Source organism: Falco peregrinus, chromosome 17 (genome assembly GCF_023634155.1).
Source record: "Falco peregrinus isolate bFalPer1 chromosome 17, bFalPer1.pri, whole genome shotgun sequence".
Taxonomy (NCBI): Eukaryota; Metazoa; Chordata; class Aves; order Falconiformes; family Falconidae; genus Falco; species Falco peregrinus.
Window position 1 is genome coordinate 3,467,694 of NC_073737.1, and position 23,765 is coordinate 3,491,458.

The window sequence follows — 23,765 nt, forward strand, 5'->3', positions numbered from 1 at the left end:
TGACTTTGGTGGAACTGTAGTAGTGAAGTAGGGTGCAATAGATGGCTCCGTGTAGCACTGAAGTTTAGGATAGTAAGGCAGAGAACTGGAAATGCTTAAGCCCCTGCTCAAACCCTGGTTTTAGCTGAAAATCTTTGGCAACTGGCAGCTGGGGCTTTACAGGTGGGACCTGGTTAAAACAAACTTGGCAGCTGAGGAAAGCCTGACTGTCACACAAAGCAAATGCAGGTTCTGCACGCGTGCAGAAAGCTCTCCGGCGTGGCGGCTGGCACGCTGCGAACGGTGCTAGGGCCCTACCCGCCGGAGCGAGGTCAGCGTTAGCGTGGCGGGAGGAGGTTGGATGGGCTGGGACTGGCAGCGCCTGCAGTTTGCCTGAAACTCATTGCAGAGTCAGGGTCTGCCTGACCACCTGCTAAGCATCAACTCTCACATGGCAGCCTTGCGATGTGACTCAGCGCTGTTTTGATAATGTTGTTAATTAGGTGCCTATATAAGCAGAGACAATTATGTGAAATTAAGAAGGGGGAAACACGGGGTGAGTATTAGCAAACATTTTCTAGGAGCAAAGGCTGTGAAACGCGCTGCCAAAAAGCTATGGAAGCCTCTTGCTGAGACACTTCAAGCTAGACAGAATGAAGTACGGAGGAGAATGCTGTAGGGAATTACATTGCCCTCATGTTAACCTGCATGTGACCTCAGATGGCTCAGCTATTACTAAATTCCAGCGATAATTTTGGTGACAATTACTCCCTTTATTTCTGAACTGAATTGTTGTAATTCATTACAGGCTTGTCTAACGGGTCAAATTACTGGGAAACTAAAGCAGATACAGCATGACTAGCTGATGGATTTCTTCTTTGGGGCCTTAGTTGTTTGACCGGTGATTTGACATTAATATATGTATTTTTGTTGGCTGCCAGTCACATTTTACATTTTGATTTTGAAGCTCTAACTTCTACAGCTCCTGCTTTACACTGCTGTGGACTGACCGCTCCGTGTATAGTTCACTGGCCTTTAACAAATACAACCAGACCTGTTTTCTGTGTCCCTGTATGTCCCTCCTGGTATTTAGTCTGAGCTGAAGGGGTTGGCCTGTAGAGTAAGAATTAGTAATTAAAGCATGATCAGAATAGATAAATGTTCATTAAAGCTTTGTGCTGTTGGTGGTTGTGTATAAATTTCATAGGATACAGTGACTGTCTCCCCAGAGCACCTGAACAAATGCTTAAACTCCAGTGAAATCAAAGGGGCAGAAGTACATGATTACAGACTTGGAGTCAGAGCTGCGAAATGCACTCTTGCTAATTTGCACTAACCATTCGTACTGGTGTGAACACTTGTGTTGTCTGAATTAACAAGCAAGTGCACACCCAAGCAAACCTTGTGATTCCCAAGATGTCTTACTAATTGCCCCGGCTGTGATCTAATGCTATTTATTTATTATACTTTATTATATTCTGTAGCTCAGTTAGTTCAAAACAAAAACCTGAAATGTTGGAATTATGATCCATCCTTCTGGCACCATGATATTAAGTCTTTTCTAAGAGGGATTTTGTTTTAATTATAAGGTATGTGCTAAGCTTCATTAATTTATATTACAGAGCTAATTGCAGGTCTTTTTGCCCCTCCCCCCCTATTTTTTTTAGCAACAGAAGTTCCTGAAACAATGCTTGTTCTACTATGAGGGCCAAATTCTGCAGTAATGGTACAGAAGGCAATGGATGAATTGGACTTTATTTGCACAGTTTCCTGCTGAATGCTTGCAGGATGGTTCATTTAGGGTTGAAAAAGGATGGTTTTTAAGGAACCCTGAAAAAAGAGGGATGCCAGCTTTCATTCTGAATTTGGTGTTGACTAAACGCAGCCACAGATTTGTAGAATTGAGTGAATTTGTTCTTGAGCTCTGGGAAACATGGACCTGGGTGTTAAGAGAAGGGCCTTAATGCTACAGCGACCCAAAAAGAGCCAGTCTTGCTCGTGACTGTTTTCAAACTTGCAGTGTGTTTGTTTTTAGATTTTTGGATTGCTCTCAAAACGGACTAAGCCAAACACTTGGTTCCAGGTAGTCGCAGGCTTAGGTGAGTCGCACTTCTTTCAAATGCCCTGTATAATATTGAGCGCTCTTTCAAACATGATTGTTGTTTCCAAGATCGATTTGCATGCACAATGTTTATCTGGGATGTAGGGATAAATCTGCTTTTGTCCAAAGTAGCCTATAATCTGGGCCAGTGGTGGGTTTCTGGTGTTTACTCACAAACACGGGGAGCCTGACTGCGTTGGTGTGTTTAGAGGTGTTCAGTTCCCACAGGTCTGTGTTTTGAGCCACACTCCGCTCGGAATTCAACGGCCTTTCTTGTAAGGAAAGCAGCTGCTTAAGCGTTTGGAACCGTAAACATGAAGTTGAAGTTGGCGTGCGTGATGGCTGAGGAGGCCTGTCACGGGGCACTGGGTGAGTTCGGCGGTGCTGGGTTTGCAGGATGAGCTCATGAATCCCCAGGTGAAATCTAGATGAATGAGCTCAGCCCCGCCGGGGAGGAACGACAGCGTTTGCACAAACACCTGCGCAGGGAGACTGATGACTTTCCCAAGAGCTGAAATAGATAGCGCTGAACCCATTACCCCAGTCCCGGACGCTAACCACAGCCCAGCCTTTAGTGGGACCGGCGAGCTAGAGCGGAGCCTTCACCCCCGTGCACCAGCGGGGGCCGGGAGCCGGTGGCCGGGCCCCGCAGCGCCCGCGGGGGACGGACGGAGGATAAACACGGCGGGGGGCGGTGAGCGCGGCGGCGGCAGGGACCCAGCCTGCCCGGTGCGGGCGGTGGCAGCGGGGCAGGGCCAGGCCGGGGTGCCCGGTGCCCTCCCGGGGTGCCCGGTGCGGGGTGCCCGGTGCCCTCCCCGCGGCGCCCCTGGCCCGGCCCTCGGGGGGCGGCCCGGCCCCGCGGCCCCGCCCTCCCCGGAGCACCGCCCCGCCCGCCCCCCCGCCGGGTGACGTCACCCCCAGCTCGGCCGGCGCCATTTTGAAAGTGGAGCGTTGTGGGGGGGGCCGGAGCGAGGCGCGGAGCGGGGGCAGCCCCAGCAGCGGAGCCGGCCGCACCCCCGCCGCCATCCGCCGCCATCCGCCCCCCGCCGCCGCCCCCCGCCCGGCACCGGCGGCCCCGCCGCGCAGCGCCCGGACCGCCCGACCCGCCGCGGCCGCTATCGCCAGCCCAACATGGCAGGTAAGGGGAGGCTGCCCCGCGGGGCACCGGCCCCTGCCGCCGGGCGGGGGGCGCGGGTGGGGCCGGCGGCGGGCGGGCAGCGCCGCCCCCTCCGTCCCCGCTGTCCCCGGCGCCGGGGGCTGCCCCCCGCCCGGCGCGCTGCCCACCCGCCGCGCTCGCTGCCCCGGCCCCGCCGGCCCGCCCCGCCTCACGCCTCGCGGGTCCAGCAGCGCGGCGATGATTTTCCTCCCCCCTCCGGGGAAATCCAGCTCCCCCCCCTCCCGCCCCCCTCCGGCCTTCCCCCCCTCACCGGGGGGGGAACCGGGAGGTGGAGGGGCTTCGGTGGGGGAAGGGGGCCGTTCGGAAGTTCGGCGGGCGGGGGGGGCCCTGCGGCTCCCGGCGGCGTTTGGGCTCCGGTGGAGCGAGGGCAGCGCTGCTGGGCGCCGCTCCGGGCTGCGGCCGTGCCCGTGCCGAGGGGACAGTCGCACCCTCCCGCGGGGCGCAGCCCGCCAGCGGCTGCCGGGAGAGGCACGGCGGGCGCGGGGGGATCGCATCGTGCGGGGCTTCGGCGCTTCCTGCTCGTGCCTCCCTGCGCCCGCTCCCCGTCTGGCATCCCGAAGTGCCGCCGGTGGGCTGGCAGCGGGCACGCATAAGGTGTCTCTTCCTCCTGACTTTCCCTTGCCGTTTCCTCATTTGGCGATCTAGGCATCCCCCTCCTTGAATTGTCTTTTCAGCGCTTTGCGTTTGGAGGAGCGAGCGGCGGAGGCTGCCTTGGGTTTGTGCCTTGCCTTTTCCCCCTACACCATATGCCCAGGCTCCACCCTCCGCTTTTTGTTTTAGTCGGGGGCGGAGGGGAGACTGTTAACTTGCTTCAAGTAGGTTGTCTGAAAAACAGAATTTTAGCCATGAGTAGAAAGAGCAGCACCTTATCTTACAGGCTGTCCCCTTGGAATGCTTCCATGGTGCCAGCTGCTAAATGACAAATGAAGAGGCTGGAGAGAGGAAGGAAGAGGGGTTGTGCAGGTTTTGGGAAGCGGCAGAGATGTGTGCGCAAACCTTTCCAAAATGCAGAAAGAAAGCACTCTGACGTTTCTTGCATAGATGGAGGGTTGTGCTTGCCTTTGCCTGCCTTTGCCTTGTCGGGTTCCAGAGCTTGGCTGTCTGTAATCCTTCAGAAGAGAAATGAAGGCAGGCAAAAAATGCAGGCTGGACTCTGGTTGTATTCCAGCACTTCCCTTAACGTTCTAAGGCACATGGTCTTTTTTGGAAAGATTATTTGGCTCTTCTGATTTCCTAGTCTTTGATTTCCCCTCCCCCCTCAACTTAGCGTAGAAGAGGGAAGAAGTAATTTCTGTATCCTTTGTTACCCCAAAAGCCATAACAGAGCTCTGGATTAATGTGTAAATGCCATCTGTTGCTCAGCCTGTTTGAGTTGTGTTGAGGAAAAGTTCCATTTTGACAGTGGCTTTCAAAGAAAAAAAAAAAAAAAAAAAAAAAGGAGGCGGCAAGCCCATTTCAGCCTCTTCCTGTATGTACTCAGCCCTGCAGTGATTTGCTCAGAATGAAATGCAAAAGAAATGGGTGGTGATTTTTTTGTGTGTTTTGGTGGCAGGGTTCAAATGAATCACTGCCTTCCGCCGAGGCAGTAATGTTCCTGAAGTTTTCTCTCCGATCCGTTTTCTATGGTAGTAGAACTTGTTCACATCAGATTGCTTGTTTGCTTTACCGCTTGGATTTGCTGCTTTTTTTTTTTTTTTTTTTTTTTTTAAGGCTGATAATTGCTTTCATTGCTTCTGTGAAGAGACTCTAAAACTGTGGTAAAATTCTTTTCTTTAGCCTTTAGTATGTAGGTGCAGTTCGGCGTCTTTGTGGAGGAAGGAAATGAGTAGCAGGCTTGGTTTATGTCGAATGAAAGATTGAAATTTTCCGAAAATGTACGGCTTTTTCTGACGGTTACTGTTGAAGTTTGTGTGTGTGTGTGTGTGTGTTTGTAGAGGGTTCTGACTTCTGAAGTCAGAAGAAGCATCGTGTGAAAAAAGACGTTCATGCACTCTCGTTTCAGATGCACCGTTAAAGTTGGCACTGGCGACGTTACTTACTCCAGTGAGCTTTTGGCGATGGGGGGGTTTTGTCGCTGCTACTGCTTGTGCTTACGCTGTTTTTGACAAACCTTGCATTGAACGCTGGCAGCCCACTAACGACGAAAACAATATCTGTAAAGGAAAAAGGTGGGGAGGGGCAATTTGTAATTGTGCCGGCAGCACTGCTGAGGAAGTAGGCGTGTACGGTGTGGTCTGAAATTTTCAATTGGGAACTGTTGTGTGCTCTTTGTGTTGCGGTGGGGGGTCTCATTTTTTTGATGGTGTTTTTCAGGAGCTGGAGGAGGAAATGACATTCAGTGGTGTTTTTCTCAGGTGAAAGGCGCTGTGGATGATGATGTAGCAGAAGGTAAGAGCACTGTTTTTTACTGAATGTTTTCTGACTACTTAGCTGCTCCTTTGGGAGGGAGATGTGAATGCAGTCTTACTAAAACAAATAGCTCGGTGTTGCCGTATTCAACTTGAGGAAAATCAAATAGACATTTAATGCACATTCAGGTGCCCAGATTCAGGATTAAATTATGGTTTGAAAGTACTGTTCAGCACGCTTTTAAGAAGGGCTGAATTCAGGCTTCTTAAATATTTTGCTGGAATTTGTTTTCCAAGATTGTTGAGATTGTCCTGTCACTCACTCAGCTTTTGATTTGTGTTTTTTCCTAATCTGCGAAATGGGGAATGTGATACTTGCATTCCATAGGGAGGTGTTGTGAGAATTAATTAATGTTTGTACTCTTTGAAGATCTAAGTACTAGATAAAGATCAAGTAATTTTCCCAATCTTTTCAGCTTCTGTGAAGCAGAAGAGGAAAAAATCTGAATATTTCCGCATGCTTACTTAGGAAGTAAAGAGGGGTTTGTGTTTGGAGTCATACTGGTACTTGCCTAAAACTTTTTGAAGGTGGCAGTGACAAATGTCATCTTACGCTGAAATGGCTGCCTCTGATTGTGACTGCAAAAAATACACTTGCTATTTTTCTTCCCTTGGATCGGGGACCATTAGGGGAATGGCGCTCTTTCTGCGCTGCTGGTGGCAGCTGTGCTGGAGAGCAGAATTTCTGCTTTTTTGAGGAAAGTCCCACTGACTTAAAAATGTCTTTGGCCGTAAAGTCCTGTTTGCACAACACAGCCTGTAAGTTTATGAGTTAAGGCTTTTATTTTGCAAAGCAGTTGGCCTTGTCACTTAGCTATTTCCTAGGGTTTTTTCTTTTTTAAAAAAATACATTGAATGCTCTGTCTTACAAGTGAGATTAATGTTGTATCTAGAAAAGTGGCAACTACAGTTTCCATTATTTTCCCCATTTGATGTGTGGTTCATATTAACTTCCAAAGGCCAAAAAATCAGTGTAAAACCTAAGTGACTTGTTTTTATTTATTAGCTGTGGCATGTGGCAAACGATGCACTTTCAAAGACTCCTGTCATTTACAAGCTGAAAGATGGCTTTAGGAAACAAGAAAGCTGTAACATTTTTTTTAATTTTAATTTTAAATTCTGCAGGAACTATATTTTAAAGCTTGAACTCAAAACTACTGCTAAATGCAGTATAATATTTTTCCCTGGCAGAATTTAAATTCTGTAATCTTTATTTTAAATTATATAGCAAACTCGATCTTTAATGAAGTACCAGTATTGGAGAAGCTGTGGCTGTATGGCAGGTGCTTGCAAATAATCCTTCATTAAAATAGACGTGGTGGCACGCACGTAATAATAACGAACTTTTTATATATATGTATGTATGGTAAAGCGGCTTTTACAGGGATCTTGAAATGCTGAAGTCGGGAAATAGTCCGTCCTTAACTTCCTTAGCTGTTCTGCAGCGTTGTACTTGACGTTACGAAAGATGACTCGCTAGCCTTATGCTTCCTGACAGGTTAGCAGCTGTGCTGTGTATTGCTGGAGTCAGAGTGGGTGGAGTTCAGGGAAGCCTTCACTGTAAGTGAATTAAATAGCTTCTGTTTCAGCAAGCCAGTCAGGATGGTTTCCAAAAAATTGTAAGAATGTCTGTTCTTGCTTTTGTGGAAGATGTAGCTGCCTGATCTTCATGACCCAAAGAGCAAAGAGAAGTTTTGTTTTGTTGTCAGTAGTTGACGTAGTCTTGAGGTGCCAACCCCAGAGCTTTGATACACTGCATGACATCCTGAAATTTAAATGCCTAGATCCTGGATAGAGGTCCCAAGGTTGGTATCATACTTGGTTTTAATGAATTTGTTGAGCTGCAATCCTCTCTTCTTCCTGGGCATTCAGCTTCCCACAATTCATGCTGGAAATGGTTGAAAGCCAGCTGCCTAATCAAAGTGCGAGTTTAGTTTCCATGCAATCCTTCAAGTTCTCGTTACGCTTCGCAATGTCTCCCTGCGCTGCTGTCGGAAGGGTTAATAATCTATCAAGCTGGCCACATTTTTCTTGTTATTAGCTATACTTCTGGCTTTAAGGTTCCCTTCAATGAAAGGGAACCTTGTGTGGTGTTTGCAGAAATTGCAACAGCAGCTTTGCATGCTTGGTCCTCCTTCAGAATAGCCGAGGACAAGTTGACAGTGGCTCTGAATGCAGCCTGACGACCTTTTTTCCCCTCCCTGCCTTTCTGTCTGCTTTCTTGTGGCAGGCACCACCAAAAAAAATGCTGGTGAAAGCTGAAGAAAGTCTTGCAGGCTGAAACTTAAATGATTGTTTAACCCCTGTGGTCTGCAAGCTGACGAGCACGGAATCTAATCGTGTCTGTGCCTGAGGACAGTACCAATTTGTGTACAGTAGCACCTAGGGTATGGATTCTTGGTTTGTGAATGGCTTTAGAGCTCAAATTTTAAAAACTAACTTCTGCTGTGGAATGCTGAAACTTCAGTACAAACAAAGTGAAGAAAACAAACCTGAAATAAATGGAAGGTTTCGCTTTCTGTTCCTGTTCATAACACAATGTTGCAATATTTATATTGGAAAGCTATCTTAAGCTAAGTTAATAGAGGTTTTAACCAAGAAAACTGCATCTATTTAATTGCATTAATTGGTAGAATGCAAAACTAGTGGTCTCTTTACAGTGTTGCCTGTGAAACAGGCCAATGGAGAGTAACATCCTTAACACAGTAATAGTGGCAGCACCTTGAAACAGCTTGCTAAGAACCGTAGTACAGAGCTTCCAGTGTATTTGAGGTCAGGTCTGACCTCATAACCTTCACATCCTATGTATAACCTGTAATTCTTTAGATGCTTTGGCTAGAATGGCTGTCTATTACAAAGTCAATATTTGGTGGCTTTGATGGCTGAAACATGAACTCTGATACATACAGTTTTTAATTTTCTGGCTTTCTAAGCCCTGCGTGATAGATGGATGTGACAACGTTTCTTTCAGAGCTAATGAGGGTGAAAGGGAAAGGAGAGGGAAAGCTGTTAGTAAAGCTTGAGGAAAGAAGATGGCAATGAGTTTGTATCTGGGGCCTGCCTGTGTCGTTCTGCTGTAGCAAAGCTTTTCTAACTTGAGTATGGGTGTGTGAGGAGCAGAGAGCTAGCCTCTCTTCTCTTGGTACGTACAGAATTTATCCTTAGTTGTAAGCTGTGGCCTGGGCCTATCAGATGACAAAGTTAAGCAATGGAAATCGGGTTATAAATTGATATCTGAGCATCGGTTTCATTATAATTTGGGTCCTTAATTTTAACTGATGGCAAAAGATTGCCTTTTTGTGATTTAGCAATCCATTGTGTAAGGGCAAGGCTGTTGTAGCTTGTGCTGCCTCTGTTTCCGAAATAGGTGATTATTTGCTCAACAGAAGCTTGACTCCCTTCTTAATTTCATATTGGTTTTTCTGGAGCCCAGTCCTACAACCTGTGTTCAGCCTGTTCTGTGGACTCTGGAGAATCCAGAGCCAGGACATTAGCTTAGACAGGACTTCGCCGGTGGAGAACAGTCAGTGTTTTTGATGAGTTCAGTGATTGGGTTATCAAAAGCATTGGTAATGTGTGGGGGTTTTGTTTTTTTCTTTTGTGCCATCACTGTTTTGATGCAAATAAGACTTAACTGTCCAGAGATACTCGAGAGCAGACATTAGCGTGTGGAAGTTTCCTTTTTGGGAAATGGTTAAAGAAAAGGATTGCAAAGATTTTCTGCAGCAGTTTTGTTGTTTTGGGACTTGTTTTTAGTCTTCTGCTGTTACCTTTTTCCAATATGTGGCATAATGGCAACTCCAGTTGGAAACCACTAAGAATTGTGAGTTTAAACTGTCTCTGAAAACTAGACACTTGCTTAATGGAATGAGTTCGTACTTCTGAACAAATTAAGTCAAATTTGTTTAATTACTTGGCAGAAGGAAAAGAGTCAAGCTTCTGTATCTAAATGTTCTTTCAAGTGTAATCCAAAGATATGTAAAAGTCTGATAGTCTGGGTCAGAGGCTGGGAGCCAGAACTTAAGTCGTGTGTTTAACTACTTCATGCCCAAATGTCTCTGAAGGAATTACTTCGATACCTGCTGTGGGTGCCGATTACTGACTTAATTTTCAAGTCTGAGGCTTAGCCATTCTGTCCTGCTTGGTTAATAATCTACGACTTGTTTTGTTTCCTCTTTTAACAGCCAAAACATTGCTGTAGTCTGTTTCAGTTTGTGCAGATGACGAACAGATGAAGTCTCTTAGGTTTCTATCCCTAGCCAGCTCCTGTGTGGTCAGTGATACAAACAAGATTTGACTTTCCCTTGTCCAGGAATGCTTTCTGTATTTGATTCTAGGTACTTTGTATCTTTCAAGTGTAGCTTCATGTTTATTTTTGGCAGACTTCAAAATTGCAGAGCAGCTATGGGAACTGCTTGTTGTTGCTTCAGTAATGCTAGTTTGTCTTCAGTGCACAAAAATAGTTACCCCAGAGTAAGGAAAAATTAGAGCCAGGAATGAGGACTGCTGTAAAAAGCAGTTTACCACGATCTGGAGTTCACCATCTTGCCTTCCCTGAAAGAAAGCTTTCTCTTTGTCGCGTACCGTGTGTGTGTAACAGTGGATTACAGCTGCTGAGCCTCCTTCACAAGGTGGGTCAGCTCTGTCGTACCGGACCGCTGTTCCTGGTGGTCCATCCAGATCTGTAGGTTTACCAACAGCTGAATAATAGGGGCCTACACCTCGCAGGTGGAGGGATGTTGCTGGCATCAGGGGGGAGGAAGGGCTTCTACTGAGCTGTCTTTGTGGGTAGGAGGCACACAGAAAAGGAGTGGTGGCGTTATTATTAAAGTCACTGATGGGCTTTTTAAATTGGGAATTGATGGAATAGGAGGGGAGGAAAAATGGTCAGAGAAAAGTAGCAAAGGTGTGAGACGTTGCAACAATAATGCTGAAGAAAGATTGGGGTGTAGTTTTGTGGGAGGGAGCTTAATTGGGGTTATTGAGGGCTGTGGCTACGTTCTGTGTGCTTGTAAGGTAATGTCAGTTAGAAGGAGCAGGGACTAGCAGTAGGTTTGGGGTTTTTTTTTTGGGGGGGTGTGTGTGTTGAAATAACGCTGTAGACAAACAAGATGACCCAAGGTTATAGTCCTATTCTGTATTCCAGAGTCTGCTTCTGTATTTCAGCTCTTTTATCTTCAGCTGTTTGCAGAATAGCGGTCTGTGTCTAGAGAGAGAAATAGGCTACTGTGTTCTAGGAACTGCTGGTCTAGATTGACTAAAGTGTGCATTCAAAGTGTGAAGTCCCCCAAAACAAAGGGCGTTTAGCAGACTGCTAAAGAGCAAGTGGCTGCTCAGCTCCCCAGGAGTGATTCAGTGCGCTCTCGACGTGGGTTTGGTAGCTAGGGCACTTCAGCTTGTCAGTCGTGCTGACCGGTGCTCTGTTCCCTCCGTGATGCTTTGCTGTTCTGGGGTCCTTTTTGGCTGAGATTAAAAATCAGTTTGGAAAAAGGAGTGAGACTTTTGTGTCATAAATACGGCAGTTAGGGTGATGAAGCTGTCAGACCCCAACAGTACAAATGAGTGCCACTTGGCTATCGGTGGCCATCCTGGTGGGCTACAGCTCTTGATCAGCTTTGTGAAACTGCACAGCTTTTAAAGGTGCTGCCTAAATGATTCTGGTTTGGGTATTTCTACCCTAGAAATGGGTTTCTGTGGTACTTGGAGCTTCCTAGAAAGTGTTTTGGAAGAACTAAAATGAAGAATAGAATGCCTTAGTGGCTGCAGTGCTGAAGTAAGCGTTAAGAGCTGGGTGTTCCTAGCTGTACTGTCTGTTTGTCTCTTTCTTTTTTGCCCCCTCCCTTCTTTCTGTTCTCTTCTGACTTGCCTATTTAGGCCATGGCTACATGTTTGGCAGCGTTTCTGCTTAAAGAGGCGCTACTTCCCACTTTGCTGGCACAAGTGTTCGTGTTACTGGACAATGAACTTGTTTGGGAAGCTGATCCAGCTGAAAAATACTTAAATTTGTGGTTTCGACTGGATTATTTTTCAGCTGAATTGAACCCTGCTCTGATTCTCGGTGCTGTGTGTGTGCTTGTGCCAGCGTGGTGTGGAGAGTGATCGCGTGGCTGAAGGAAACACGAACTCTGGAAGACGGTCAGTCTCTTGATAGGACTTTATGTACAGTCAACTCAAGACCCTGATCTTTAAGTGCTGTGCTACTACAAATGGTAAAATCAACTGATAAAAAGGACTTAAAACTTTTGTTGTTCAATATATATACTTTGAACGCGAGATATCTGAAGGCCAGCAATAGAATATCTCTAGTACCAATACCGTAACAGTAATCTTAGGAGACTGAACTAAAATACTGGCCAAATAAAATAGCTGCAGCTTTGGTTTGGTGCAGTAATGCTTGACAGAGATCCTGCAGCACTGGTGATCTTTTAAATATAAAGACTGAAGTTGCTCCAAGTCTGTGCTGCTATTGAAAACAAATGGCCTGTAGATTTTTACTGGGTTACACTGCAGTGGAATCGGATCTCTGAACTGAAGGGTGTGTGGATGTGCGAACGTGGAGCTGTAAAGAAGGGGCGATGAAAACGTGTGCCTGAGAGCAAGTGGAGAATGCAGAACTACCTCATGTGGTAGCAGCATGGATTTAGGTGCGTAAAAGCCAGTTGTCAAACTGCTGTGCAGTCTGACAGTTAATAGTTTTGGGTTGATTTGGGGTTTGTTTTGAAACTAGGTATGATGTGCACATGTGCAAACACACATGCAGGGGCATACACAGTGTCGTCACCATGTTGTAATCTTTTTGACATATTTTTGCAGCAAAACTAGTACACATGGGATGTGTTTTCTTCCTTCAGTGTCTACGCAAGCAGTGTGTGGAAATGAGATTTGTTTAGCATCATTACTAGCTCTGTTATTAGAAGAGCTGTTAGTATCAGTACAGTTTAGCTTCTTGGAAGTTCTTGTAGAAGAGAATGCCACGTAAATGGGAGATGGATTACTTAACTCTTTGCTTCACTGTAAAGCATTTAAAAAAGATAATTTGACAAACGGTAATCTTCTTTTATCATGTTTTATCACTCTTAATATGATTTGAAAAACCGGATCCCTTGTTTGGGGTTTTGACTTGACCTAAACTGATGTATTGTATCGTGTTTAAATGCTGCACAATTAGGCTTTCTTTGTTTCAGATGCTGTTTAAGTGTGTGTGCAACTAAATCTGTGAGGTACTGGACCTCTTGCAGTAAAAACATCGATTACTGATGGTACCAAGTTAAGGCTCCCATTGGTTCTTTCCTCTTAAGAAACACTGTGCTCCCAAAGCAATTTTGTTAGTATAAGATGCTTTTATAACTGCCTTAAGGTACTTTCCAGACTTTCTCTCTTATTTGCAGTTCTCTATAATATGCATTACCATAACTATGTCTACATTATTTTTAGTATGGAGCAAAAAGTTTTGCAGTCAGTCGGTGATCAGTAGTCATGTGAAAAGTCCTGGCATAGGGTAGGCACTTGTGCATAGAGAGAACAGTTACCCTGTTTCTATGAAAATAAAATACAGGAAGTATTTTATATATTTGAAACAAAGTAAGTTTTAAATATTTTTTCTAAATTATATATTTAAAATAAAATACAGGAAATACAGGAAGATACTTGATCCAAACCAATTTAGAATAATCTCTTCCAAGAAGCAGTGGTAGGTCTTACAGTCAAAATAACTACATCCGCACAGTTTTCTAGATTTTCAACTTGAGTGGAATGTATGTGACTCTAGCTTGGTGATACTGCTTTGTAGCTCAGTTATGTTTTTACAGCATGCACTAGTTAAATGCCGCTTTCAGTTAACATTTTCAATGTTTAAATGCCGTACAGTATGGATACTTCGTGTGTGTGTGTGCACTTGTTAAAGAATGGAACACACTGTTGCTCGCTTACGGGCTTGCCAAGCAGGACTGTTTTAGGGCATGGCTCTGGGCAGCAGGCAGTGTTCCACGATGGTGGTCTTGCCTTGTTCTTTTCTCCAACTGGAAGGTCTATGGTTGTTACATTTGCCTTTAAAACGAAGATGCTGGCTAATGAGACATCAGGTACTGTCGCTGTGAGTTGTTAAAATTACTGAAAATAATTATTTGAGGCTTCTGTGCATGACTCTGTTTCTGTTACAGAAACAGAAATGGCTGTAAGCTTCTCTTCTCCTGACTTACCACGCTTTTGTTAAGCACTGGAGGAGAAATTATTAATTTGGTCAGCTGTTCTTTATAAAAATGTATTTTCCTCGTAGCGATCCACAAGTGATAGCACCATTAAGAAAACCAGCATATTTAGGTCACATGTTAAACCCCTTAGGCAGTTATGCTTGTATCTAATTTTGGAAGAAAATTTTAGGAAAAGAGGGTTTTAAAAGAGTTGTATTGTAAGAAAGATATTGATTTCCCAGGTATATAGAATGCATTTTGTGTGGAAGTGTTTCTCTTTGCATTTTCAATTGCAGTTCTTAAGTTAATGCTCTGGGAATAATGTGATCTCCAAACATACACAGTTGGCACTCTATGTTGAGAACTTGAGAAAAGATAATTGCACATATTGAGGAACAGTTAAGGTAATTGAGACTTCAGGATATAGCTGCTTATTTAAAATTTGAATAATGTCTAATATATTCATGTCTGTTAAATGGTAGTAGCTGTATTTTCCTTTTTCCCTGGTGAATATAAAAAGTATTCCAGGGACCGTTCTTTGCTTCTTAAAAGTAGTGATTTCAGCTGGCCTTTCTCCCGTTAGTAGAAGGTTAGAAGATGATTCGCAGAATTTACAACCTGTATGTGTTTGTGTATAGTGCTTATAAATGTAGTCTGAAGAACTTAACTTTTCAAATAACTTAAAATATTAAACTAGTCCAGCAGACAAGAACTACATACTGAAATCAATCTTCAGCTTCAACTCTCACAAATGTATAATGATTCTCAAAGACACTTCTTTGAGAGTTCCTGGACTTTTTTCTAATGGAGTTACATAACAAAAACTTCACTTCTTAGGTACTGTTCTTGGTGCATTGTGTAAGGAGTCATTTATAGAAATAATGGAGGTGATTTGGAGAAAAAAAAAAAATAAAAATCTTGGATTGTCTTTCAACAGTTGCCCTGTTCAGCTTGTGTGGGGGTGAGGTGTGGCCTTGGTATGGAAGGAGGAATTGGAATTCAAATTGCATCCTGACATGCCTGTACGTTCATTGTCGCTTCAAGTAGCTGCTGCTCCTGAAAGAGATGGGCCTTCCTTGTACCTTCAGCAGCTGCTGCTTTGAGCTGACACTTTGGGAAACTGACCTGAATGAAAATTACATGTCTTGGATTATTTGCTGTCAGATTAGTTTTATCCTGAGTTAGCTTCCTCAGACTGGTTTGTCAAACTGTAACAAATGTTTGTGCCGGAATAGGTAATGGTGCTACAGGAATGGGACAAGAGATGTGAGAGGTGAATGGATGGATTGCTTCTCTTGGAGATACAATAATGGTTTTAAGGTAACATGTGAAACTGGCATTGTCAACAACTCGCTCAGCCTTTTTCCCGGCCTTTTTCATGCTTACAGTTGATATGTGCTTGTTCATAGACTGCCTTTCATATGGGAAATTGTGATATGAATTGAGGGAAATTGTGATGTGAATTGAGATTCATATTTGAGGACATCTATTCTGAAAGATCAATATGAAGGAACAGCAATTGAAGTTGAAGGCCACAAATTTTTCCATTGTATAGTCTAGCAGTGAGAAAATAAATGGCACTGCTTTCTAGAGATAATAGTGAAACATGAGTAAACTCTTCTAGTGGAATGCAGGAATGGCTTTTTGACCAACATATTAAAACTTTCTGTATAGTCTTTCTGCCATTTCTTAGTCTGTTCTTAGCTCAGCTTTATGTTGTTTGTTTTTGGTTGTGCTTGCTTTCTTCTTGTTTTCAAGAAATATCCAGGATCTTTCATTTTACTGCAGACCCTTTGGGAAGTGATAACCCACTCTTGAAGTGGCGGGGACTGGTTAAATAGAGTCCTGTTACGGAGGCAGAGCACATGCTGTGCTTAACCTAGTGATTTTGTCTCTATTATTTAGGTGCCTCAGAGGAAAGAGCAGTAGGAAGACATAGAGCATTTAAAACTTAAAAAACAAACAAACAAAAAACAAAACAAAAAAAAAACCCAAACCACTTGGAGATTCTGAACATCAGGTTGTTGGCCCCTTGGAGCTTGTGGATTCTGTTCCCTGATTTGACTTGAAGAAGCTCATGCCAAACCTGGGAATAACAGACGTCTGCTTGTTTCTGAGCATTCTCGTCTTTCTGCTGTTTCTGAAGATCAGGGAAGTGTGTTCTAAATTGTTATCTACAACTGTGCTACTAGGTCATCTGTTCTGCTGCTCCGTGTTCCTGCACGAGGGTTTTTAAGCATGTATACTGCTAGAAAAAAATGACATGGCTGAGTGATTGCATTCTGTGTAGGAGCACTTCTGACTTAATCTTTCCTTCTTGTTGGTTGCTGTCATTTTGAAGAAGTTGTCAAGAGAAGATCATATACACAGCCCTCTTTGGTCTTGCAGGCTCATTTATGTAAATGCTGAAATTATTTTCCCAGAAATTTAAAGTTACATAACATTTAACTGGAAGTGGTTTTGGCATCTTTCAATTCATGTTCTTTCTGACCAGTGTCTTTTGACTGAGGTTCAAGATTCTTATAGAGCTGTGATTACTCTTCTATTTTTTACCAAATTGAAGGTTTGGATTTAAATTTAATTATCTGGGGAGGGTGGGCGAGAGTGACCAAAAGGAAGACTAGAAATGGAGATAACTGAAAGGAATCATTGGGAGTTGTTTCATCTGGAAGGTCACTAAGTCACTGTAGCCCCTCTGTGCTTTGTTTTGCCTGTCTGTAAGAGCAGTGGGCTGGTTTCCCAAAACAAAGGTCCACAATTCAGAAAAGTTATTGCAAGGAGCTTTTATATCCTCGCAGGACAGTAATATTACTAAATAGTGCTATCTTGTTTTCAGCTGTTATGCAACTCTTCCAAAATCTAAATAAAAGGTCCTAATCTATAAATAGAGAAGGTGAGAGACGTAAAATGATTAACTTAAAAATAAAGGTCAGTATTTTGCTCAGATTTGTAGTCTCTATATATATTTTTAAGATGTGTTATAAATACATATCTGCCTTGCAGACTTGTCCTGATTTGTAGATGCCAATTTGCATGCTTTAGAGAAGTGAGTGTTAAGCATCTGTGAAAGTCCAGGCCAGAAACTAGTATTGGCCTCTCTTTAATATTTTTTTTTTTTAAGAAGCTGAGGCATGTATGCTTGGGCCAGAATAGAAACACAGGAAAATACTTGCCAAGTCGGGGGGTGGGGGGAAGGGAAGAAGAGGCAACTGGTAAAGGGAAGACTGTTTTTCCAGGTTCCAAGTGCCACTAAAAATCCATTAAGTATTAAAATGAACTGATAAAGTAGTGAATGCCCACAGTGAGTGAATTAATCAGACATTTTTATTCCACGGTCACTTAATAGTCAGAACCGTATATTCATCTCTGCTGGAAACTTCAGTTGTACTTGTGACCTTCACAGGCGCTGTGCTCTCCGGCAAGCTGCCTGAAATTCATCTACTGAGCCTGCCTGCCTCCCTCCCTCCCTTCCATTATGGTAGGGAAGAGTGATTTTTGCTTTCATTTTCCTTCCTTAGAGGAGGCAGTTTACACGTTGTCTGAGGTACAATGGTCTCCTGCGTTCTACACGTGAAGGTTTAAAAGCCTTAGAAATTTTTGGCCTTAGCTTTTGCATGTAAAATAAAAGCTTTGGTCAAAGAACCCATGAGAGAAGTCTGAAACAGCATGATAGTTTCTAGGAGTTGTTTTTTGTATCTACAACAGAAATGCAGGCCAAGTCACAGAATTCTAGTAGCTGATTTTGTAAGGCATTGCCAAACTATGATATTTTTTCTGCTACTAATTTTTAACTTGCAGTTTGTGTTTTGGAATGGCTTCAGCAAAAAGAGAAAATCAAGATATTCCAGTGCTCTTAATCTGTAGCATTGTCAGTGACAAGAATGGCATTGCCTAAAGGCTTCTGTTCTGTACATGCAAAACAATAGCACAGTATGTTATTTCCAAATATATTGTTATTTGCAAACAGAAAACTAACCACTGGCTTTTCTGTGCTGTGCAGCCTATTGAAATTCTGGCTGTGATTCCAGCAGAGATTTTTCCATAAATAGCTCTGTACTACTTCGGAAGACAAACAAGCCCCTGAAAGATCTAAAGTGAGGTCTTCTGAGGGGACTATTTAGCCTGTGTTATTAGTGTGTACTTTGGTGTAGATACTGTGGTGGATGTGAGGAATGTTGCTGTGGGTTGAGGTGGGGGGGGCTGTCAGCAGGAATTGAGCAGTAAATAGTTACTGATTCACATTAGTTTCAAGGACTCAAGAATTGGCCTGGCTTGAGCATAGGAAAAATTTAAAAAAAGGATAGTAAAAACAAACAAATATAAGCAGAAGCACATATGTTTTCCTTTTAGTATTGAACTTGGGTTTTTTAAAATAAAAGCCATTAGGTAATGACTTTAGACATTAGCTAATGGTTCAAGTAAATACAACTTGAAATAGAAATTATTTATTCTTTCAGTGAACAGACATCCAAATTAAAGCATCCTTTAAAAATCTTTACTGGCTGGATGTTTGGTTATATGAATTAATTAACAGCTAATTTTGTAGTGTAGGTTTTTCAGTGCTGTGCAGGTGAACATCCTCTTGAGTTAGTAATGTGGGGGCAACTTTAGGTATGTTCAGTTTTAATTGGTGTAAGCTATCTTGAGTAAGATAATTTGTAGTCTTGAGGAGACGCTGGTAAACGTCCTGTGAACTAGAAGGATTGTTGAATAAATACTCCTGTGTTTTGCCTGGGTCACAGGGCTGGTTTTCTGCTAGTCCTGTTGCTCGTAAATATTTTTTTAACAAAGCAGAAATCCCCTTTTAAAAGGACGCAAAGAGCATGAAAATAACCTTGGCATTTGTGAAATCTGTGCTCTGAGTGGTAGACCTCAGTGTTCTCAGCCCCTGGTTATCAAGCAAATGTGTTTTATCAGCTGTCACAACAGAATGAGGATGGCATCACAGAGAATAGGGCTGACAGGACTCTGGGAGCTTGTTAGTGTGTTCTCTAAATGCAAAGCTTTCAACTATACCTATTACTTCTGTCGGATGTTTATTGAAAAACCTTCGTCTGTGGAGATTCTACAGTCTTGGAAGCATATACTGGAGAGCTTAGTTACCCATATAGCCTGGAATGACTATTTTCATGTCTAAAGTCACCTTTGGTGAAGGAGCAACTGAAACTTCCATCTGGGGATTGTGCTCTGGTACTGAATGGAACCTAGCTCTGATACCCATACAAGGCAGTGACTTTGTGCTATTAACTGGATATAACTTAGTGGGAAGAACAGCTTAACTGCTGACACTTTTTTTTTTTTTCCTTCCCTTTAATGCCTAGATGGTATTTCTGAGCTTGTTGAGGTGTTGGGTTTTTTCCCCCCCCAAGAACATGCTTTTTCATTCCCCCTAGGCGTATTGAGAACAGCTCCCTAAGAAAATGGAAGTATAAATAAAACAGCTAGGCAATACAGCAATGCACTTCTGCTACCAAGGGGTAATTAGCCTGGTTTTGAACATAGATACATTGCTAACATGTTTCTGACAATGAGAAGAAATAAAGCTTGATTAAAACTGGATCCAATCCTTTTAATGCATTTTGGGAAATCCACATACTGTGTATAACTTGCATAGCCTGTCTTAGGAGAATTATGGACCACTTTTGTAAGCATTATGTGTAGATCCAGAAGGGGCCTAGTGAGTATGTAGTCCTGCAGCTTAGCTCTAAGAATAGAGGTTTTCCAGAGAGTGCTGGCCTGAGATGGAGTTCTGCTCTCCTGAATCCTAACCCTGCTTATGGTTAGTGGGAGGTCAGCAGGAGTGTTTTCACAGGGGTCAGAAATGGCAGCACTGCTCTCATCTGAGTAGAGGCTATTTAATTTCTCTGTTCCTGCATAGAGTTTATTCTGGAAAATCAGTAAACCTGAATTTTTGTCCTCAGCGGTGCTAAAATTGACATGTTACTTTCTTGGAAACGAGGTGTGCAGAAACAGTTTTGTTGCAGCTTTATTAATGATAGCATTGTAAACTAAAGCTCTGCAGGCAGAAAATATGTTGGAACAAGTCATGTACCAGAGTACTAAGGGTAGACGAGTGCTGTGTTAAAGCAGAAATAATCGAATCTGTTATTTATAAGCCTTTTTGTCTCAGTTCTCCTCATATTGCTCAGTAAATGCCAGAGTTCTGTGAGTGATAGTGATAGAATGTTCGGGCACCAAGGGGATCCTACGTGAGGCAATTGTGGGCATGCTGTTAGTTCCTGTTAGTTAATTTTGTTCCCCTGTAATTAGGTATGTATGATTTGTATGCGATTGTACAAAGGACAAAAATGATGAGTAACTCCCCAACTAAATTCTACACAACACAAATATAACTTAACTCTTCTGTCATTTTTGTCCAGGAAGACCTCTCATAAATCAGCGTAGGTTTTGTTGGCTGAACAGTGTTCCTGTAATGGAAATGTAACTAGTGTGGAATGTGTATAGTATTGCTTAGTGCAATTACTTTGTTTAAAGGTATAACGTATGGTTGAGAGGCGTGATCCCTGTGATAGTATATGTTTGAAACAGGAAAATGCTAAGAGGAGGAAGCTTGTTTTCTTTCTTGTGTCATTTAGTCAAGTTATCACTATGTCTGCAGTCATACTTAAAATGCTTTATAATATAAACTGTTGACGCAGAGAACGCTGACAATGCCGGTTTCACCCTTCAAACAAACGACAGACTTCATGTTCTGTTGGGCTAACATTTTAGCTAAGATTTCATTTGGGGTTAGAAAAAATGTTTTTAGGTAGAGTTCTATTGTTGCAGCACCAAAAAATACGTTTGTTTTCAAGGTATTTTTTAGTATTTAAGCCACTCAAGGGAGGCTTGGTTACATGGCTGTTAACAAACTGGTGGTTGCCAGAATGCTGTCACACTTGATTGAAGCCCAAGATTTTGGGCCTCTTTGCATCTAAGCAGGGACACTTAATTTTTTCAGGTTAAGTATAACTAAAGCATGCTGTGATGAGAGTGGGGCATAAGCGTACCTAGGCCAGGTATCTTTAAATGTCAGATGACTTATTTAGGGGATGAAGCTTTCAAAATAAGAATGACGATGCACTTAGGTTTTTAAACACAAATGTTGCTTAGGTAGTATGTTTTATCTACTACATGTTTCTGTTTGTTTATATTTCACATCAAAAACATCCTTTCTGATGGGGAGTGTTAGACGGCAATGTAATTTTAGGGGTGCATAGCCTCTGAAGGTGATGTTATCCAGAGGCTGGAAACTACAGTTCACAATCTTTTTTTTTTTTTATAATCCTAACCTTGAGCAAAGAGGAGTTTTCATTGCAATTGTAAGGAGATTGATGCAAACTGCATGCGAGAGATCCTCAGTAGGAGGGCAGCTCTCCTTTTCCCTTTTTCCCACCTGAGAACAGATCTAAGCTTCACAGGTTGGAAGCTCTTGGCAGCTGAATTTTGCGGTGTTCAGAAAATGGAACCCCATAATAACTTTTGCAGTGAACAGCTGGCTGGTATTTAAAAGTGCTGAAATGTTGGATTTGCTGTAGATTACTTTTTTGTTTAAAAGCAGAACAATTCTGCTGGTTGGGGAGAGGGAAACTCGTGGAAAGACTTGAGCTTTTTATTATTATATAGCTTTGCAGTGGCTGCACAGAACAGGCTCAAGGAGAAGCTGTGACCTTTAACTGCTTGTTCTTAGTTGTGAATAAATGTAGTTCCACAACCTGTGAGAGTGTTCACCCGCCTTTCTAAGGTTATTTAAGACGGATACCAGGAGTAGGTCTGGATTTCTGCCACTTGTGCCTCTTATGTTTATGATATTAATAAACTGGTGTCAAATGTCCTGGGAACGGGTGATGCAGGTTGAAAGACCTTTGTTTCGGCCAACAATAGACCTGAATTAGTGTGAATAGGAAAAGCAAATAGGCGCTTCCTGTCATATTTTAAGGATACTTGAATTTGGGGAAGCGTGTGTATTAGGAGATTTCCAACTAAATGCTCATCATTTGCTTTTTGCCCTTAGTAAAATGTTCCCTGTGGATGTATGCATATGTATTAGTCTTTCTAAATATGTTTGCAATACTAATAAAGTAAGGTAGAATCCTGTTTGTTTGAATAGAATCTTTAGGGTATTCTTCAGGGGAAAAACTCTAAACCTATGTAATGAAGCTCTAAAGACGGGAATTGTCTTAGCTGTTGCTTTCCTAACCAGGTTTGTTCCTCAAGTTAAAACTTAAGACCTTTGGGAAGGCTAGAAACTATTTGAATAAAAAACATATGATTGTGCTTCAGACCACCTTGAGGTTCAGTTGCCTTTCATAGGGTATTGTAAAAGTCCAGAACAATGCTATTTGTCGTTTCAAGGCAGAGGATGCCTTTAGAGACTCAAGGCAATTCTTGTCAAGTATTAAATAATCCCTTGTTATTGAGTTTAAGGTAGTTTCAGGCTGCTCTAGCTTGTGTTGAGTTGAAAAACGGCGCAGTCTTGAAATGGTTATGTCTCCGCTTTGCAGTAACGTGCATACTGAATTATGTGGATAGTGGTGGTCTCCCAGAGTTGTGGAGGACACAGCCACCCCACCCCAATTCCAGGATGGGAAAGGATCATAGGTCTAGGTGTAAAAAACACCCTCAGAGGTCCCAGTAATACAGAGGTGAAGGCAGCTCCCAAAGGACTTGGAAATTGCACTGAGAGGGCTACAACGAAATGTTTTGCTAGTTTCACAGTGTTACATTTTATTTTATTTTATTTTTTTTACATCAGCTAATGCTGGAGCTAAGTTAACCTTATTAGTTAATCACACAGTGCCTAAGTGTGGGCAGCCAAGTCAGCAGTAGTTTTTAGGTGGTGTTCACATCTGGACTGATCTGTTGTGAGTGTGTTTGGTTTCCCTGCTCATCTATGATTTGACTGCTCCTGACTATGTTCTCCCACCTAGATGTGCCCAGCTTAGGGGCAAGACTGGGAATTCTGTTGGTTTGCAGCTTCTTGTGAACTAAAGATACTGCAGCGGTCAGTTTATTCTCTTTCGACTAGTGAAAAAAGGGAATTTGCCGGTTGGTTTCCTGTACCTGTGTTCTGAAAGAACTGCAGTAATGTTTTGTCTTAAGGTTAAAAATAGAAAGTAATTAATCAGGGTGATAAGGGTTAATGGTTTCTATCCAGAAACCAAACAGCTTTGCATTTGTTTATATAGAGAGAACATTCTTCTATCTGCTATTGTTATGAGTTTAATATGAAAGGGGTTTTCACAGTAATTTATGAAGCACTTTATTAATAACTAATTGGGGTTATAAAAACCTGAAAACCAAAACTGTTTGAGTCTCATCAGATGAAACTGTTTGAAGGCACTGGTTCAGGATCATTTTCTGCTAACATATACTAGCCCTATAGGATTTTTTCTTCTGTAGGTTTACAATGAAGTTTGTATACAAGGAATTATAGAATGCAGTGCCAGGTCTGGTGAGCAGAAAGAAAACCTCTATGTGAGATATAGCCCAGTGGTTACAGTAATTGCGGTACAGGTATTGCTTCGCCAGTTCCATGGTAGATCGCAGTTTTAAATCAATTTAAGTTGTAAAAGTTTTTTTCCCACAGCTCATACTAATTTTCAATGTGAATGTTTTAACTCCCTTCACAAAGATCAAACTTTTAAAGCAATTTTATGCCATTTTAAGCATAGGAAGCATGGACCAGTCAGTGAACATTAGTGTAAGAGAGATCTGTTTTCAGAGGGTTTGGCTTGCTGCTGTTTGTTGTCTCTGTTTTTCTCTATGTCACCACAGGTGTTTTGGAGTCATGTACTGGAGACTGAATTTCCTACTATAGATGGAGACAGGAAGCCAGGGATCTGAGGTTTAAATCAATTTCCTTTCTGCTCTAGCAGTGCTGTGTTCTGACCTTGTTCAGGGAACCGTTG

At 42.8% G+C, this 23,765-nt stretch overlaps 1 protein-coding gene across 2 annotated transcripts in view; it reads left to right on the plus strand.

Annotated features, from left to right (window-relative positions):
- The first annotated feature begins 2,997 nt into the window (after positions 1-2,997).
- The window catches only part of PPP2R2A (protein phosphatase 2 regulatory subunit Balpha), a 39,891-nt gene continuing 19,123 nt past the window's right edge, over positions 2,998-23,765 (plus strand). Inside the window, exons 1-2 of one of the 2 annotated variants that reach the window (XM_055820078.1) lie at positions 2,998-3,218; positions 5,571-5,645. In XM_055820078.1, the coding sequence (XP_055676053.1) occupies positions 3,212-3,218; positions 5,571-5,645 (82 nt within the window). In that variant the 5' untranslated portion in view covers positions 2,998-3,211. Of the gene's footprint in view, positions 3,219-4,819; positions 4,883-5,570; positions 5,646-23,765 lie in introns of those variants that run through there. The other variant, XM_027782190.2, reaches the window with a different exon arrangement.